Raw genomic sequence first — 17,473 nt, 5'->3', positions numbered from 1 at the left:
CAGCAATGTGGTTGACTCTTAACTGCCTAGGAGAAAGTGAGGACTGCACCTGCTGGAGATCAGAGTCAAAAGAAATGGTGCTGGAAAAGCACAGCCAGTCAGGCAGCATCTGAGAAGCAGGAGAGTTTATGTTTTTAGCATAAACCCATCATCAGGAATTTGAGGAGGGACCCAAGGGAGCTGATAGATGTGTGGGGTTGTGGGAGTTGTGGGAAAGGTAGCTGGAAATGCAATAGATAGATGGAGGTGGAGGTAATGGTGATTGGTCAGAGGGGAGGGTGAAGCGGATAGGTGGGAAGGAAGATGGACAGGGAGGACAGGTCAAGAGGATGGTGCTGAATTGGAGATTTGGATATTGGATATTCACTCCACTCTCCACTCTGCCCAATCCATCACCAACCACCTCTATATACCTGTTGCATTCCCATACCTTCTCCCCAATCCCAACCCCCCTCATTTACCTCTCAGTCCCCTTGCCCCCCCACCCTATATTCTGATGAAGAGCTTATGCTCAAAACATTGATCTTCTTGCTCTTTGGATGCTGCCTGACCAGCTGTGCTTTTCCAGCGCTACAATTTTTGCTCTGAGTCTTAACTGGGCAATTAAAGATGTGCAATCATTGTTGGTCCAGTCAACAATGACCACTTCCCATGAATGAATTAAAAATTAACCTGTCTGTAGGAAACCATTCCGCATGCACTCCAAGAATTCTTCCTTGTGGCTGCCTTTGCCAATTTGACTTTTCCGATGTCTGTGAAGATTAAAGAACCCCCTTGATTAATGTTCTGCCTTCATTATTTCATGACTTATTCTCAGTCTTACAGTTTCGCTCGTTAGTGCCTTGCTTCACACCAATTGGTGTCTTCTCTCCTACAGAAGACAATGTGATTTAGTCAATTGTATTGTCATGATTTTTCATTGCACTGCAGACTCCTCCAAATCTGATTTCTTGAGAATGTCCAAGTTTAAACACTTTTTCATTGGAAGATGTGTCTTCCACAGCATTGACCTTCAACTCAATAAGTCCCTCTGTAAGTCACCCATGAAATACCTTTGGTTATGTTACTAGTTTAATAGTGAGATATAAATGTGAAATTTTATTATTTCTGGTTATGTTTAACCGATAATATTTTGACCAATAAAGCAAATATTGAAATTTAAGCTTGTCAAACCAATATCTGGACTCTACTTCCATCCAATCCATTTTCTCACTTGTTTGTTCCTGAACTTTCATTTCAGTTGCAGGTTGTTGCCTGAAGGAGGCGCAGTGCTTTATGTTGCCGGGTCCTCCGGCCGGGTGGAGGCACTGTGGAGGGCGGTGTGGTTCGGTGCTCCGGCCGGCGGCGCTGCAACGCTAGATTGTGGTTGGGTCCTCCGGTCAGCAAGTGGCGCTGTGCCCGCAGCCTGGGGCCGCCGGACGGGCGGCGGCACCGTGTCAACAGGGTGTGGTTGAGTCCTCCAGTCAGCTAGTGGCGCTGTGCCCGGAGGATGTAGACGGGTCCTCCGGCCAGTCGGCGGCGCTGCGTCGGGAGGTCTGCCCCCCCTCCCCCTGCTCCCGGAAGCGGTTGCTGGGAGGGTTCAGAGCCCTGGTAACGGAGTCGATGGCGTCCGATCCGCTCCCTGTGCTTCCCCCGGCGCCTCAGCAATTCAAACCGATCCAGCACTACCTGCGCACCGCCCAGGAGCATGACAAGCGCGATCCGGTGGTGGCCTATTTCTGTAAGTTTGTGAATAATCACACAGGGGGGATGGGGGATGGGGGAGGGGCTGGGGCTGGGGGCTGGGAGCTGCCCTCGGATCCTGGGCCCTGTCACCTGGCTCTAGCCCTGAGGACCTGGTCCCTTGGCCACAGACTAAGGGCCTTAGCCTTGGGTCTTCACTGGCCTTGGCCTCTCAGGTTATTCTATTCATCATATCCAGGCATGGACACGCACCTACAACACTTGAACCCTCAGATATTCTGGCTCAGAGGTAGGGACACTACCACTCCACTACAATTAGAGTAAAAAATGAGGTCTGCAGATGCTGGAGAGCACAGCTGCAAATGTGTTGCTGGTCAAAGCACAGCAGGCCAGGCAGCATCTCAGGAATAGAGAATTCGACGTTTCGAGCATAAGCCCTTCATCAGGAATCAAGGCTCGAAACGTCGAATTCTCTATTCCTGAGATGCTGCCTGGCCTGCTGTGCTTTGACCAGCAACACATTTGCAACTCCACTACAATTGCCCATAATGGCTCTGGTCCCCAGGCTGTGGCCCTTGTTCAGCGCTCGCCCCCTGGGACCTGCATCTGGCCCAGGGTGTCTCTATCCTCGGTTTGAAATGTGTGACCTGATCCCTAATCCTCCAGCCTCTTGAGTTCTGGTCCTGCACCTGGCCTCTGGACGTCTGATACTTTTCAAATAAAAACAGGCATTACTAGAGAAACTCAGCAGGCCTGGGGATAAAGCAGAGTTAATGTTTCAGGTTCAGTGACCCTCCTTCATAACAAGGGTCACTTGACTCGATCTATAGGCCTTTAAACAGAACAACACAAAGAAGTGTGGATGGTGGATGTTGGAAATTGGAACCAAAATCAGAAATTTCTGGAAAATTGCTGCCAGATGTGCTGAGTTTTTCCAGCAATTTATGATTTTGTATCCATCATCCTTTGTTTTATTATTGTGACATGTCCTGGTGATAGTTTTGGAGTTACATTTTTCTATTTTCTCACTCTTCTATGTCATCATCTTATTCTCTATCCCTCCTCCTGTGGCTATCACTGTTTCTTTATGTGTCAATGTATATGTTTATATGACAGTTATGATGTTCATTCATGTTTAGCCAGGGCTTGGCAGTTTGCATCTTCACTTCTGAGTTAGATGATTTTAGGTTCAGTTCTCGAGACCCGAGTTCAGGAATTTTGCTTCACAGTCTTGTGTTACACTGAGGGAGTTCTGCATTTTTTTCACAAGTGCTGTCTGCTGGCTGAGTTATTAAACTATGTGACTTTAATATCAGAGAGGAACAGGGTAGTTATTCCTTATGTTCTGACCAATATTACATCACCACCAAAAATAATATTGAAAAGACTATCGAATAATTGTCATATTTCTGAAAGTGGCAAATAATTGTGTGCTTTTATTTCTTACATTGCAGCATCCAGTGGACAGGAAAAGTCTTACGTAAATACCATGCTTTTTGGTGCATTGTAAAGCATTTGGATTTTCTCCTTTTTATGGCTGTCTACTTTTTTATTCATTTAATCAGAAACTCTCAATTATTAATTTAAATTTTTTTTCCACGTACCCTGGCGTTTGTTTTAATGGGTAGACACTCTGTCTCCCAAATATTTCTCTAGCCTGTTATTTCATTACAGGATCATGTGTTTAATTGAGATTTGCAGTGCATTGGGTTGTAATGACAGTATGGTATGTCCTTTGATCTGTGGTAGTTATTACCTATCTCTATTATGTAGATTCAACAGTTTGCAGTCTTGTGTGTTCTGACCACCAGTGAGGGTGACCTTCTACAGTGTTTTATAGCTGTCAGATGTAGTTATAATATAAACACCTTAAAACAGGAAATGAAGTTTTGCAAGGATACAGTTCCTTTTTTTAAACTAATAGGAAAATCATTTTTATTTCAGAGGTAATAAAGGTGAAATTTTTGCTGTTTCTTCAAATAAACAGCTTTTCTTTCTAGTTTAGGTTATGTTTGTCACTGAACTGTATTCTATGGTGTTGGTTACCCAATTACAGCAGATCGTGTGTTAATACCGAGATAGTTATCACTTAGTAGTCTTGCTCCACAGTTGTTCCTCCTCCTTTGGGAATGTCACCAGACATCCACTACACCAAGTTTCACTAATAATATTGGCCCTCAGCTGTGAATTTGAGATTGATACAATAATGCTTTTCAGGCAGTGATGTGATGTTGGGTGTGACTGTCTTGTGATATGTAAGGAGGTATGGATGAGATTATTACCAGTTTATCCATTGTTCTCTGTTTAAGTGTCAGCCTTCACGTAGTTGGTAACACTGTCACCCCAAGTCACACAACTGAAACTTCAAGCCTCACTTTGGAGATGTGAGCACATGATTTTTGTAGTTTTGAGGAATTGTAGCTCTGTTGCACGTGGTTTATGATGCTTTACTTGTCCAGTTCTGAGTGGACCAAATCTGCACACTGTAATTTCCCAGTCTCTTCAGAGAGCCATCTCAACCAATTTGGGTGTGCGTCACAACTAGCAATATAACAGGTTCTTCCAGCTATACTTAACATACGATACTGTTTTCACTCTGAGTGTATTGCAGTAGATTTGAAACCTGAATTTCATGCAGGACATTTAATGTGATAGACCATGCCAAGGTATTTTACAGGAGCATAATTGGATGAAATTTGGCAATATACATGAGCAGTATTTGGACAGGTGACGGAAAACTGGCTCAGAGTTCAATTAAGGCAAAGAGGTATAGGGGACAAATTCTGCAGTGTTAACTCACTTGTATCCATATATTTATGGATTACTTTTCAGGTTTATTTCAGTGTTAAATTTGATAGTTTTGGTTTGTGAGTTGTCATCAAGATTACTAACATGATAGAGGATGGTTTCTTTGTTTGGTTTTGTCTTTTGGTTCATGAAAATTTTCCAGCTATAAATGGGATAGACAAATGCAACAGGAAGCAGGAAAATTACAAATGGAGTGTCGATTGTGATCCCAGGCATAAAAGAGGATTAGAGATTCTGTCAGTACACATGCACATAAGTTGCAATTGATAATTTCTGCTGGTTTGGGAAAGATGTATTCAATTAATCACCAGAGCATCAGTTTTAGATTTGTTCATTGTAATTAGTTCTATGTTTTACTTTTGCTCACCATACGTGAAATGTTGAGGCTGCAGGATCATTGCAACTAGATAATGGAACTCTATTATGTTAGGTTGCAAACACTCCAAGTAGAATGTAACTCAAATCCTTGCTATGCTGCATGACTCTAAAAGCGAATGACGGTGAATTTGGGAAATTTGAAGTAAAAACAGAAAATATTGGAAATATTTATAAGGTTGAGCATCTCCTGTGCAGTTAAACAGTCACTGACCTGAAACATTAACTGTTTCTTTCTTCACAGATGATGCCATACCTGATGAGTATACCTAGCATTTCCTATTTTTATCCTAAATAAACATTGTAGTCTGATTCTAGCTGGGTTTATACTGTGAACACTTCTGGTTATTATGAGAAAGCTACATAGCTACTGGATGGTATTTGAGAAATGACTTATGAAGATGGGACTGGACAGGTTATGTTTGCCAGGAAAAAATGCACAGGGTGGAACTCCTTCCCTTTGGCAAGTGGGAATCCTGATGGAGATTTTAGCATTTTAGAATTCTGAAAGACTTGAAGAAGGTAGGCATAGTGCAGATGTTTCCGCTTGGAATGTTGAAACTAGAGGTCATAAAGATGTGAATTACTGATGTGTGTGATAGGAGTTTCACGAGCAATAAGAATACTCACAGTCAGAGGGAGTGGTTAAAGTAACTAGCACAGGTGTATTTGAGATGCTGGATAAAACATGAAAGGTCGGTTCAGTAGAAGAATATGATGGAATTAGATGAAAGGGGATGGCAAACGACTGGTTTAGAGATAGCATTGATTTACTTGTGAGACATATCTTTGCCACTAAGTTTGATTAGAGTATAAATCTAGGTTCAGATTAAAGTTGAATGTACATTCAGCCTCTACAGTTTTAACATGAATGTGAAGTGGAAATTGATTTATAGTACTTTTTAGAATTAATTTGTCTGAAATCTTTGTGATATAAATCACACTCACTCTACCTAAATTTGTTGGATGGTTTTCATACTGTACTTTACAAACCATCAGCCAATAATTGTGCTAAAATGACATACAAATGTATATATTTTGAGCAAAAGTAGCCCTCCCACATCCTGGAAGCAGCTCTGCCATTCAAGAAGATTACGATTGATCTGTTAGATTTTGAATTCCACCTTATCATCTGTTCTGGATAACCTTAGATTCTTGTTAGGTAAGGAATCTATCACTGCCTTAAAACTATTCAGTGACCTCACTTCAACTGCCTTCTGAGACAGTGTGTTCCAAATTTGTACAATCCTCTGGGAGCAGTCAATTTCTCCTCACTTCAGTTCTAATAGACTGACCCATAATTTTAAAACTGTGCATCTAGTTTTGGACTAACCCAGAAGAAGAAACATCTTTTCCATGTCCATCTTGTCAAGGCCATTCAGGATCTTGTACACTTCAACAAAGTCACCCTTCATTCTTTGAAACTCCAGTGAAAATAGACTCGCAGTATTCAAGATGTGCTCTCACCAATGCCTGTAGAGCTAAAGCGTCACGTACTTTTATGTTCAATTCCTGTCATGGTAAAGAGTAGCATCCTATTACCTTCTTGATTATGTTCCATACCTGGACATTAACCTTTTATGACTTATGCACTGGAACACCTCAAACCCTGTGTGTCTCGATATTCTGAAATTAAGAATAACATCATATCAGCTAGTCAGTTCTTCTATAACACGATGGTTGCACTTCATAGAAAAATCGTGTTTTAGAAACACCTCTTCAGTGTTGATGTTGCATTTGTATTACAGTCAACACATGGTTTACAAGTTCACACTTTACCGATAGTGCCCCCAATTCTTCAATGGCATTACAGCAAATTTGCGTTGAGGAAATGCACATTATAGCAGAACGACCTGTCTGCAACTTTACATAATAACTATAACAACTATGTTTCATCCTTCAGTTTAGCTACGATGCTTTTCCTTCTGTCATGCAAGTCAAGGTAAATTGTAAACAGTTTGAGGGCCCAGGACAATCCTGTGGGGTTCCGTTTGTCATATTTTGCCTGTCAAAGACTCATTTACGTGTACTTTCCATTTGCTGCTAGCAAGTCAATCTTCTAGCCATGCGAATATTTTACCCTTACACCAGGATCTTTTGTTTTTTGCAATAAGCTTTGATGTGGCACCTTTTCAAATACCTTCTGGAAATACAAGTGCAGTATGTTTACAGGCTTCCCTTTTGTCAAAGCACATGCTATTCCTTCATAGTCTAATAAATTTGTTAAAAATGTTTTCCCTTTCAACAAAGCATACTGATTCTTCCAAATTAATTTGTTTTCCAAGTGCACAGCTGTAATCTCTTTAATGTTTGATCTCTTAACTCCTTACCATATCAGGCTTCAAGCAACCAGACTTGTGGTTTCCTGTTCACTGCCTCTCTCCCTACTTGAATAGCGGGGTTAGATTTGCTACTTTCTAGTCTGATGGAAATATTCCTGAATTCAGGGACCTGTGGAAAATTGATGCCAATGCATCTACTACTTCATCATTAGCCTCAAATTAGACTCATCGAAGATGGTGTTGTGTTTAATGTTGACAGAATAATTTTCTATTTAGCTGTTTGAACTAGTTAAACAATGCCTCTGCTTCCTTAGGAGGCTCAGGAAATTTGGCATGTCTGAAGAGACTCTTAATAATTTTTAAAGATGCACCATAGAAAGCATTCTATTCAAATGCATCAGAGAACTGCATTACCCAGCACCATAAGAAACTGCAGAGTTGTTAACACAACCCAGTCAATCACGCACACCAATCTTCCATCCATTGGCTGCATCTACACTTCTCGCTGCCTCGGGAACATCATCAAAGACCCTTCCCATCCTGGTTATAATATCTCCCAACCTCTTCGATCAAGCAGAAGATACAAAAGCTTAAACACATACTAACACATTCAAGAATAGCTTCTTCTCTGCTGTGATTAGACTTCTTAATGAACCTTTCAAGTTTCAAATTGAAATGTTGAACTTGCTCTTTGTGCACTTTCTCTGCAGTCGTAACATTGTATTCCTCGCTCTGTTCTATTACCCGAATGGACTTTGTATGGTATGATCTGCCTGTACTGTTTCACTGTGTTTAGATACATGAGGTAATAATGAATCACATTAAATTTTATTCTCGCTGTGATTTGAGTCAGTCAATGTGACTTCGTACAGCTGCACATTGATTCTCATGGACTCTTAAAGACACTTTGTGACATTAAATTATGGGTTTTACAAGGCCAAACTAACTTACAGTCACTGATCTGGGAAAGTAAAAACCTTCTTACATGAGGCGTAATGAAAATGTGAGCGTTACTATTCCTTTAAATTACATGCACTACTCAAAAAGAGAGCAGACTATAAACTTCTATAATCACAGCAGTTTGCTCTAAAGTGTTAGTTGCTGACATCACTACTGCTAATTCTTGGGGTAGTTGTGCCATCATAATCTTCCTGCAAAGATGTTCCTCCTTCAGGAATGTCACCTGGCGTTAGATACTGATAACATCAATTCCCAGCTATGAAAGAAGCTTATAACTGCATAGTTTTTGAGGTGAAGATAATAAATTGGTGTGATTTCTGAGCAGTGGTGTGATATTGGTTTTGTGGTTTATGAGACGCTCTGGCAGGGATCAGTGCCAGCTTATCCATTAATCTCCATTTAGGGCTCAGCCTTGGTATATGGTCATTGGTTTAAGCCCCGATCTAGGGCTAGTTGCAGAGTATCCTTGGTGCTGGAGGAGGGAATTCTATGATGCCATTGGTGCCAAGGTAGTATGAAATGTTTAGTTTTTGTCCTTTTGGATGAACGTAAAAGAGCTCATGGATTTTAATAACAACAGAGGGGACTATCTTATTTTATAGCCATTGTGTATTCAGCAACCGCCAGCATCATATAAAACAAATTCTGCACCTTAAGGGTGGCATGGTGGCTCAGTGGTTAGCACTGCTGCCTTGCAGCGCCAGGGACCTGGGTTCAATTCCCGCCTCAGACAACTGTCTGTGTAGAGTTTGCACATTCTCCTGGTGTCTGTGTGTGTTTCCTCTGGTTTCCTCCCACAATCACAAAGATGTGCAGGTTAGGTGGATTGGCCCAAGTTAAATTGCCCATAGTGATAGGTGCATGGTTAGGGGGAATAGGTCTGGGTGGGTTATTCTTCGGAGGGTCAGTGTGGACGTGTTTGGTCGAAGGGCATGCTTCCACACCGTAGGGAATCTAATCTAATCTAACACTGTTTGTGCACATATTGGCTACATGGTGATTGGTTCACTCAGTTGGCTGGACGACTGGTTTGCGAATGCAGAATGATGCTAACAGTGAGAGTTAAATTCCTATACTCCCTGAGGGCTGTGTGAAGGCACTGCCTTGTCAACCTCTGCCATCGCCCTGAGATGTGATGACCCTCGGGTTAATCTCTTCTACAACTGTGGCAACATTTGCTTTCACAATGTGGTTTCATTTCAAGAACATTTCGCCAGCTGTGAAGCATTTTAGGATTTCCTAAGGACAATAAAGGTGATGTGTAAACATTTGTTAGTGCTTTATTTTTGTTGTTGTCTTTGTGAATTGGAACTCTACCATTTGTCATGACACACTGTAATAGGCTGGAAATCAAGCCCCTTTAGTTCAACTATTCAAAATCCCAAATCACTTGATCAGCTCAGGTTAATAGGAAACATTCTACTTCATAAAAATAGCTTTATTATGAGCAATTGTCTTTAACCAATGGAAATGAGGAAATATGAAATGCTGACTTATGTTAAACTCTGCCTCTTATCTCTCTCTGCCATACAAATGGGCAAACAAAGATGGAAAAAAAATGTCAGGGGAACAGTTTGACAGCACAGGCTGGACTACAGACTCCATGAGTTGTTTTCTTTCTCTTTCTTTCAATTCGATGATATTGACACATACTCGTCTGCACATCCATGTTCAGTCTTTCACTAATTGGATGAGAATTTGTCTTTTCATTGAATTAAATACGTTTAAACACATTGTTTTAATAGAGGATTTGCAGAGAAAAGCAAGTAAAAGTGAGCTAGCTATTACTGGAGACGTGCTTGTGCCTCTGTTCAGGAAAGAGTGACACAAATGTTTTGATGTTTTTGCTTTGAAAGCCATGCTGCACTAGCCCTGCACAAGTCAAAATCTTAATTCAGAACCCAATGGCTCCATTGTGTCTGCTTTTGCTTTTGCTATTCCAGGAACATGCTAGTCGTATAAAACACTTAATGTGCTCCACTAAACATTGCAGCCATATCTTTGCACATCTCCTCAGTTTAAAGCAGTACCTTCCTTTTATACATACCAGAAGGAAAGGCAATGAAAGCATGTGGTCCTTACAAACAACCTCCCCCAAGGAGCAACCATTCTATATGTGGTACCTGATTTCATCATATTTGCCTTCTCTGACTCTGATATTCCAGAAAACTGATTCTAATAATAGATGTCTGACAATTGAAGAACCTCCAGGGCCATACAGCGTGACGTTGTCATGATTAATGTGTATCAATGGACAGTCAAGACTGAGAAAAATAAACTGGAATAGCATAGGATCCCTACAGGCCAGTCAGCCTATTGAGTGCACATTACCCCTCCGCAGCGTGGCTCACCCATCCCCTTTCCCATTCCCCTCCTACCCCATCTCTGCTACTCTGTATTTCCCATGACTAATCCACTTAAGATACACATCTCTGGTCACTATGGGCAATTTAGCGTGGCCAGTCCACCTAACTTGTACATGGTTGGACTGTGGGAGGAAATCAGAGCCGCTGGAGGAAACCCACGGAGACACAGAAAGGATGTGAAAACTCCACACAGACAGTCACCTGACACTGGAACTGAACCCAACTCTCCGATGCTATGAAGCAGCAGTGCTAACCACTGAGCCACCATGTATTTAGTGAAGATTCTGTAGCTCAGGTTGTGGTTGAAGTTGTTGGTCAGTTCACCGAGCTGGTTGATTTTTCTGTGAGCGTTTCTTCTCCCTCCTGGGTGACATCTTCAGTGTTGGGTAGCCTCTGGATGAAGCGCTGTCATTGTAATCTGTCCCAAATTTACACAGTTCTGTCTGTTGTGGCGGGTGGATCCATTTCTGATTTTGTATGTCGTGGTCTGTCGCTGGTGTCTATTTCAGCGTGTTTGTTTATGGAACCAGTGGATGAATACCAGGCCTCCAGGAATACTTGAGCTTGTCTTTATTTAGGCTGTTCCAATATGGTAACATTGTCCCAGTTGAATTGGTGTCCTTCATTGTCAGTGTGTATTGATATGAGGGAGGACTGGTCATCTCGTTTTGTTGCTTGTGTATTCTGGTGGTGAGTTTCCTTCCTGCTTGTCAGATGTAATGTTTCTCACAGTTGCTGCATGGTGTTTTATATATCACTTTTGCCCTGAATGTTGTGGATATGGGTCTTTTGTTTTGGATAGTAGCTGGCAAAGTGTGGCTGTCATTATTCCCAGAGGACATAGAACATAAAAGTTTCGGCATTAGTTCTGAAATGTTTCTAATGTAGAGTAGGGTGGTCACTGTGCTAGGGGAGCACAGTGTCATTTTGGTGTTGTTTGTATACCAGGCATTGACGGATGGCGCTGATAGGGTACCCACTATTGGCAAAGACTTTGTATGGTGTTTCTTGCAACAAAATGACGCAACCAGTCCTCCCTCATAGCAATACACACTGACAATAAAGGTTACCAATTCAGCCGGGACAGCGTTACGATACTGGGACTGGCTAAGCAAAGCCAAGTTTGGGAATTCCTGGAGGCCTGATATTCATCCGCTGGTTCCATAAACAAACACGCTGAAATAGACACGTCAGTACAAAACCGGAAATAGATCCACCCGCCACAACACACAGAGCTGTGTAAATTCGGGGCAGCACTTCATCCAGAGGTTACCCAGCCCTGAAGATGTCACCCAGGAGGGAGGCAAGAAAATCAACCAGCTCGGTGAACCGATCAGCAACTGCAATACAATGGATCAGGTACCAAATGAAGGCTGCTCCTTGGGGTTGCTCCAACCTTACTTGTTTTTCCCCCAGTTCATGTCAACTGCTGCTAAGAAGACTGTTTTCCATCATTGAAAACCCAAGCTTAGCAAAAAAAAACTTTCAGTTCTAGTATTGGAATCCAGGGTGAATAATAATTCTCCTCTGGGATATTGGTGTCACTGGTAAGGTTAGTATTTATTGCCTGTTCTTCATCGCCCTTGAACTGAACCACATTTCAAAGGGCAGTTTAGCATTAAGTACATTGCTTTGGTCTGTAGACTTCTGAAGACCAGACTAGGTACGGATGACCGATTTCCTTCCCTAAGAGCCTTTCGTGAACCAGATGTGTTTTTACAACAATCAATAAACACCATTGCTTATTTGTTTTATTAAATTTAATTTCCATTAACTGCTGTTGTGGCATTTGAGCTCAGGATATTAACATTGATCTCTTGATTATTAGTATAATGGTAATACTAATTATCCTCCTAAGCATGATTAATACCAATTTTAAAAGAATGTGCTTTTCCTTCCATCTGTTTGTGCACCCCAACAAGAATTATCTGCTCATGTTTCCATACCTTTCCCAATCAGAACATTACTACCTCCATCTCGCCTGCACTTTACTTAGCTATTGATATCTGCCTCCAGTTTTTTTTCTACTACTATAAAAGCAAGGGAACTGTTAACACACTGTCTTCCTGTGAGTGTGTGTTCTCGTTTTGAGTGCCTGTGAATCTGCCTGTTGTGTTTGTATGCAGAGAGTGTGTTTGACCTGTAAATGTGCTTACACCATTTGGAGGTCATCACCTCCCCATCCCATAACCTAGCCTCTGACTTGTTGGCAGGTGAATCAACTATCTGGATAAAGAACAGAAACCTAATCTCAATACTTAGAAGGATATTACAATGCTATTGGATGTCCCAATTGTGCAAATACTCTATAGTACAAAGTTAAATATAACCAATATTATTGTGGCTCATTCAAACACTCCAAACAGTTTAAATGGTGTGATTCATTCCCAGGAGCTTGCTATCTATAGCTGTCTGTTTTGATGTTCAGCAGTGGTTGAAAATAGAAACTCACCCACATGGTCTCCACCTGTATTTATTGTTTATGGGTTAATGCTAGCTCTGGTATCTTTTCAAGGTTGCAATTCATTCCTGCTTCAGAGCAGAAACTGTGTTGTTGCAACGACGGGTTGTTCTGCTATAACGTGACAGTTGTACTTGTCTGTGATCTTGTGCTATGGAAAATTGCACTGTAGAAGATCGCTAATAAGAAAATCGCTACACCCATTCAGTAGAAAGTTTGCATTATCCACACAATGTCCACAATTTGTCAATCATGTTACAACAGAATGACCTGTAGTGTGTTGTCCTCTACAAGAAACCGATGCCAGCCATCTCACCAAGTCAGCATTAGCTTCCCCCATCATTTCACATTGCTGTTTTTTTTACCAAACTTTATGCTCAATCATAATGTGCACATGGTATGGACATGATTCCAGTTGTCATGTGTGAGCTATTGTACATAGATCAACTTGTCAACTCTTAACTGTTGGTGAACAGTGGCCTGAAAGTGCCTTGATGGGCAAGTAAACACATCTGGAGCACCTGATAGCCTGCACACTGACTATGGGTTATAGAGACACAAGCAGAAAAAAAGTACTTGTACCTTTCATTGTTCAGGAAGTAGAACAGTGTTACCCACAGCCTACAAACTACTTTTGAAATGTAGCCACAGTTGATATGCAGACAACCTTTGCACAAAGCTGGTGTTCTTTCAGGGACAGAGCACTGCCATTTAATGGTGGAACTGTATATTCATGCAGAGATCAGTATTAGGACTGTTACTCCTCACCAAAGGCATCAGTGATTTGGATTGAAAGATTTTGTTTGGTCAGCAAGTTTATAGTTATGTTGAAATCTGCATTGAGTAAATGAGTAACAGCAGTTACTGATAAATGATAAGCATTGTATACAACATTGTGATCACACTAATAGCAAGTATAGAACAATATGTCAAACTCTAAGTTGAATTCAGTTGAGAGGGAAAGATGCCCTGGTGCACAGTGTTCAAGTCTCGAAAGATCCAAAGCCAATTCTGAGAGGCCAACGTGTTGGTTATTAGATGACTTAGGGCAAGACATAACAAGAAACACTGTCCTGTCCCTGTCCAAGATTTTGATTGGGCCCCATCTAGGACAGTGTCTCCTGTTCTGGGTTACTCAGATTGTGAGTGATATGGAAACCTTCAGAACTTTGGAGAGTCTCCAAATCATTGCTTGACCTAAAAGTCCTCAGCAATTACAATAGATTCAGGAAGTTAGAGTCATAGAGTAATATAAGTTATATAGATTTCATAGCAATTTGTTTTGAGTATTTAAAGTAACTTTTTTTAGGTGCTCTTTAATGGGATGTGGGTGCCAATCCCTCATTGCCCTTAGACTGAGTGGCTTTCCTCAGCCATTTCAGAGAGCAGTAAAACATCAGTTCTGTGAATCTGGAATGACATGTAGGCCAAGATGAGTAAAGTTGGCAGGTTTCTCTTCCTGAAGAACAGTAAGTGAATTCAGTTAGGTTTTCACAACAATCTGTCATTGTTTCATGACCACCATGGCTGAGACTAGCTTTCAATTCAAGATTTTACCCAGTGAATTAAAATTCCTCCAACTGCCATTGTTGGATATAAACCCACATATGCAGAGCATTATGGCTTCTGGATTACTAGGCCAGTGACATTGCCTCTATGTCACCATCTCCCCACACATGTACACATGAAGTATTTGAAGTGAATCAGTTGCGGTGAACAACTTGGCGTACATATGTTAGACATTGGGAGGTTTTTATGAATTCTCAGTTCGCTGACTTTAGTAATAGGCTGCTGTCTGATGCCATGGATTTGGTTCAAAGCAGTCAAAAGAGAGCAGCTTGTTTCAGGAACCTGCTGACATCACACTGTACAAAAGGTAGGTGAAAAGTTGACCCACAGCATACTTTTCCAGTATTCTCTCTTCCTGAATGAGGCTAGCTCTCCTTAAGTGCTTTTTACCTCATGGGTGATGGGATAGCTGCTGGTGGCTCTGGAGTAGTCGGAGGCTGTATTCCTTATTTGCAGTGTAGCAAGAATGGACTGAATAGATTGTCCAGTCTCTTTCTGTCTAATCGTATGGACACATGTTGGACAGAACTTCTATGAATAATGCTGTAGAATTATTTTTATTCCCACTAGAACTACCAGAGGGGGAACCTCACTTTCACATCTCATTTGAAAGGTGGTCCTTCTAATGATGTCAAATTGAACAGGGATATATTTACTGCTAGGGATTAGACAGCGCAAATAAGCTGAAAGAATTATGTTCCTGGTACCTGTCATAGAGGCATATTTTATATAGAGGTTGCTTCACATTCTGTGTGAAGTTGGGCTGAAGTCATAGATTTGCTTTAATGCACATTGTTCATCCCCATTACTTTGTTGGGTAACACATGTAACCTATGTGATCATTTCAGCTCAACAACCCAATGTGAGCGTAATTAACTGCACACAATTAAATAATACTACTGTTGCGTGAAGAATATAAGTAGGAAAATATAAATTGTTTAAAAAAAAAATTGATTATTCATTTCGTGAAGAGCATCACTGAGTAGGATTTTAAGAATCCCCATTAAAGGCAGAGAGCCTGAAGCGTGGAGAGATAAGCTAGAGGAGGGTGGGGGTGGGGAGAAAGTAGCATAGAGTACAATGAGTGAGTGGGGGAGGGGATGAAGGTGATAGGTCAGGGAGGAGAGGGTGGAGTGGATAGGTGGAAAAGGAGATAGGCAGGTAAGACAAGTCCGGACAAGTCATGGGGACAGTGCTGAGCTGGAAGTTTGGAATTAGGGTGAGGTGGGGGAAGGGGAAATGAGGAATCTGTTGAAGTCCACATTGATGTCCTGGGGTTGAAGTGTTCCGAGGCGGAAGATGAGGCGTTCTTCCTCCAGGCGTCTGGTGGTGAGGGAGCGGCGGTGAAGGAGGCCCAGGATCTCCATGTCCTCGGCAGAGTGGGAGGGGGAGTTGAAATGTTGGGCCACGGGGCGGTGTGGTTGATTGGTGCGGGTATCCCGGAGATGTTCCCTAAAGCGCTCTGCTAGGAGGCGCCCAGTCTCAGGCACTTTAGGGAACATTTCCGGGACACCTCACCCTAGTTCCAGACTTCCAGCTCAGCACTGTCCCCATGACTTGTCCTACCTGCCTATCTCCTTTTCCACCTATCCACTCCACCCTCTCCTCCCTGACCTATCACCTTCATCCCCTCCCCCACTCACCCATTGTACTCTGTGCTACTTTCTCCCCACCCCCAGCCTCCTCTTGCTTATCTCTCCACGCTTCAGGCTCACTGCCTTTATTCCTGATGAAGGGCTTTTGCCCGAAACGTCGATTTCGCTGCTTCTCGGATGCTGCCTGAACTGCTGTGCTCTTCAAGCACCACTTATCCAGAATCTGGTTTCCAGCATCTGCAGTTATTGTTTTTACCTTTTAAGAATCCCTGTTTAACTGGTGCTTGTCGTATCTGCGAGATTAAAAACCCCACAACACCAGGTTATAGTGCAACAGTTTTAATTGGAAGCACTAGCTTTTGTAGCACTGCTCCTTCATCAGGTGGTTGTGCTGATCAAATGCCATAACCACCAGATGAAGGAGCGTCGCTCCGAAAGCTAGTGCTTCCAATTAAATCTGTTGGACTATAACCTGGTGTTGTGTGATTTTTAACTGAAATTTTATATATTGAAAAAGACCTGGATTGTTTAAGTCTCTCATCTTTTAGAATGACCATATTGGTTTCAATTCTTTCATTTGTAAATCACAGAACTATTTTAAAGTTCCATTCTCAAGTGAACTTTAACAATAGGTGCCATGTCGGCCCAGATAATGTATTTAAGGTGTGAGGTGCCCTGTATGAGACTCTCTGTGCCACAATGGTCAGACTGAGTCTAATCTAAAAAGTGGATTTACAGCTGCACGTCATACCTTAAATACCTGGGCTGACATGACATCAGTTGTTAAAGTTCACTTGAGAATGTAACTTCAAAAAGGTTTTTCAATTTACATATGAAAGAACTGAAGCCAACCTGTTCATTCTAAAAGATGCGAGACTTAACAAACAATCCAGGTCTTTTTTGATATATAATTTCAGTTACATCAGACTGTAAACTTTTGCCATAAATTCTGTGACTTACAATCTTATACTCGACAACCACCTGATGAAGGAGCAGCGCTCCGAAAGCTAGTGCTTCCAAATAAACCTGTTGGACTATAACCTGGTGTTGTGTGATTTTCAACTTTGTCCACCCAAGTCCAACACCAATATTTCCAAATCATGGTATCTGCAAGGTTCTTCTAGAGCTCTTCAATGTCGACTGTTGATCCGAATGTTGTGCTGTAGTTGCAGTAGTGAAAAAGTGATCCGCATAGATTCAAGCAGAATACATAACACTCTGCAGGCACACGAATGCCACTATTCACTGGTCTTTTTTCCTCCCGTTCCTTGGAACAGAGAATCACGTCATACTTTCAAAATCAGTGTCTGAAGAAAGGTCAATGGACCAGAAATGGTAACTCTGCCTTCTCTTCATAGATGTGTTTTCCAGCAA

The 17,473-nt window shown here is 41.8% G+C and overlaps 1 protein-coding gene across 1 annotated transcript in view; it reads left to right on the top strand.

The window, feature by feature from the left end:
• Positions 1–1,564: 1,564 nt before the first annotated feature.
• vta1 (vesicle (multivesicular body) trafficking 1) overlaps positions 1,565–17,473 on the top strand; it is a 171,468-nt gene continuing 155,559 nt past the window's right edge. Inside the window, exon 1 of the mRNA XM_060831227.1 lies at positions 1,565–1,720. Within this exon, the coding sequence (XP_060687210.1) occupies positions 1,603–1,720 (118 nt within the window). The 5' untranslated portion in view covers positions 1,565–1,602. The remainder of the gene's footprint in view (positions 1,721–17,473) is intronic.

Source organism: Hemiscyllium ocellatum, chromosome 10 (assembly GCF_020745735.1).
Source record: "Hemiscyllium ocellatum isolate sHemOce1 chromosome 10, sHemOce1.pat.X.cur, whole genome shotgun sequence".
NCBI lineage: Eukaryota > Metazoa > Chordata > Chondrichthyes > Orectolobiformes > Hemiscylliidae > Hemiscyllium > Hemiscyllium ocellatum.
Note: the sequence above shows the minus strand (reverse complement) of the source record. Positions and strands in the feature narration are given on the sequence as shown.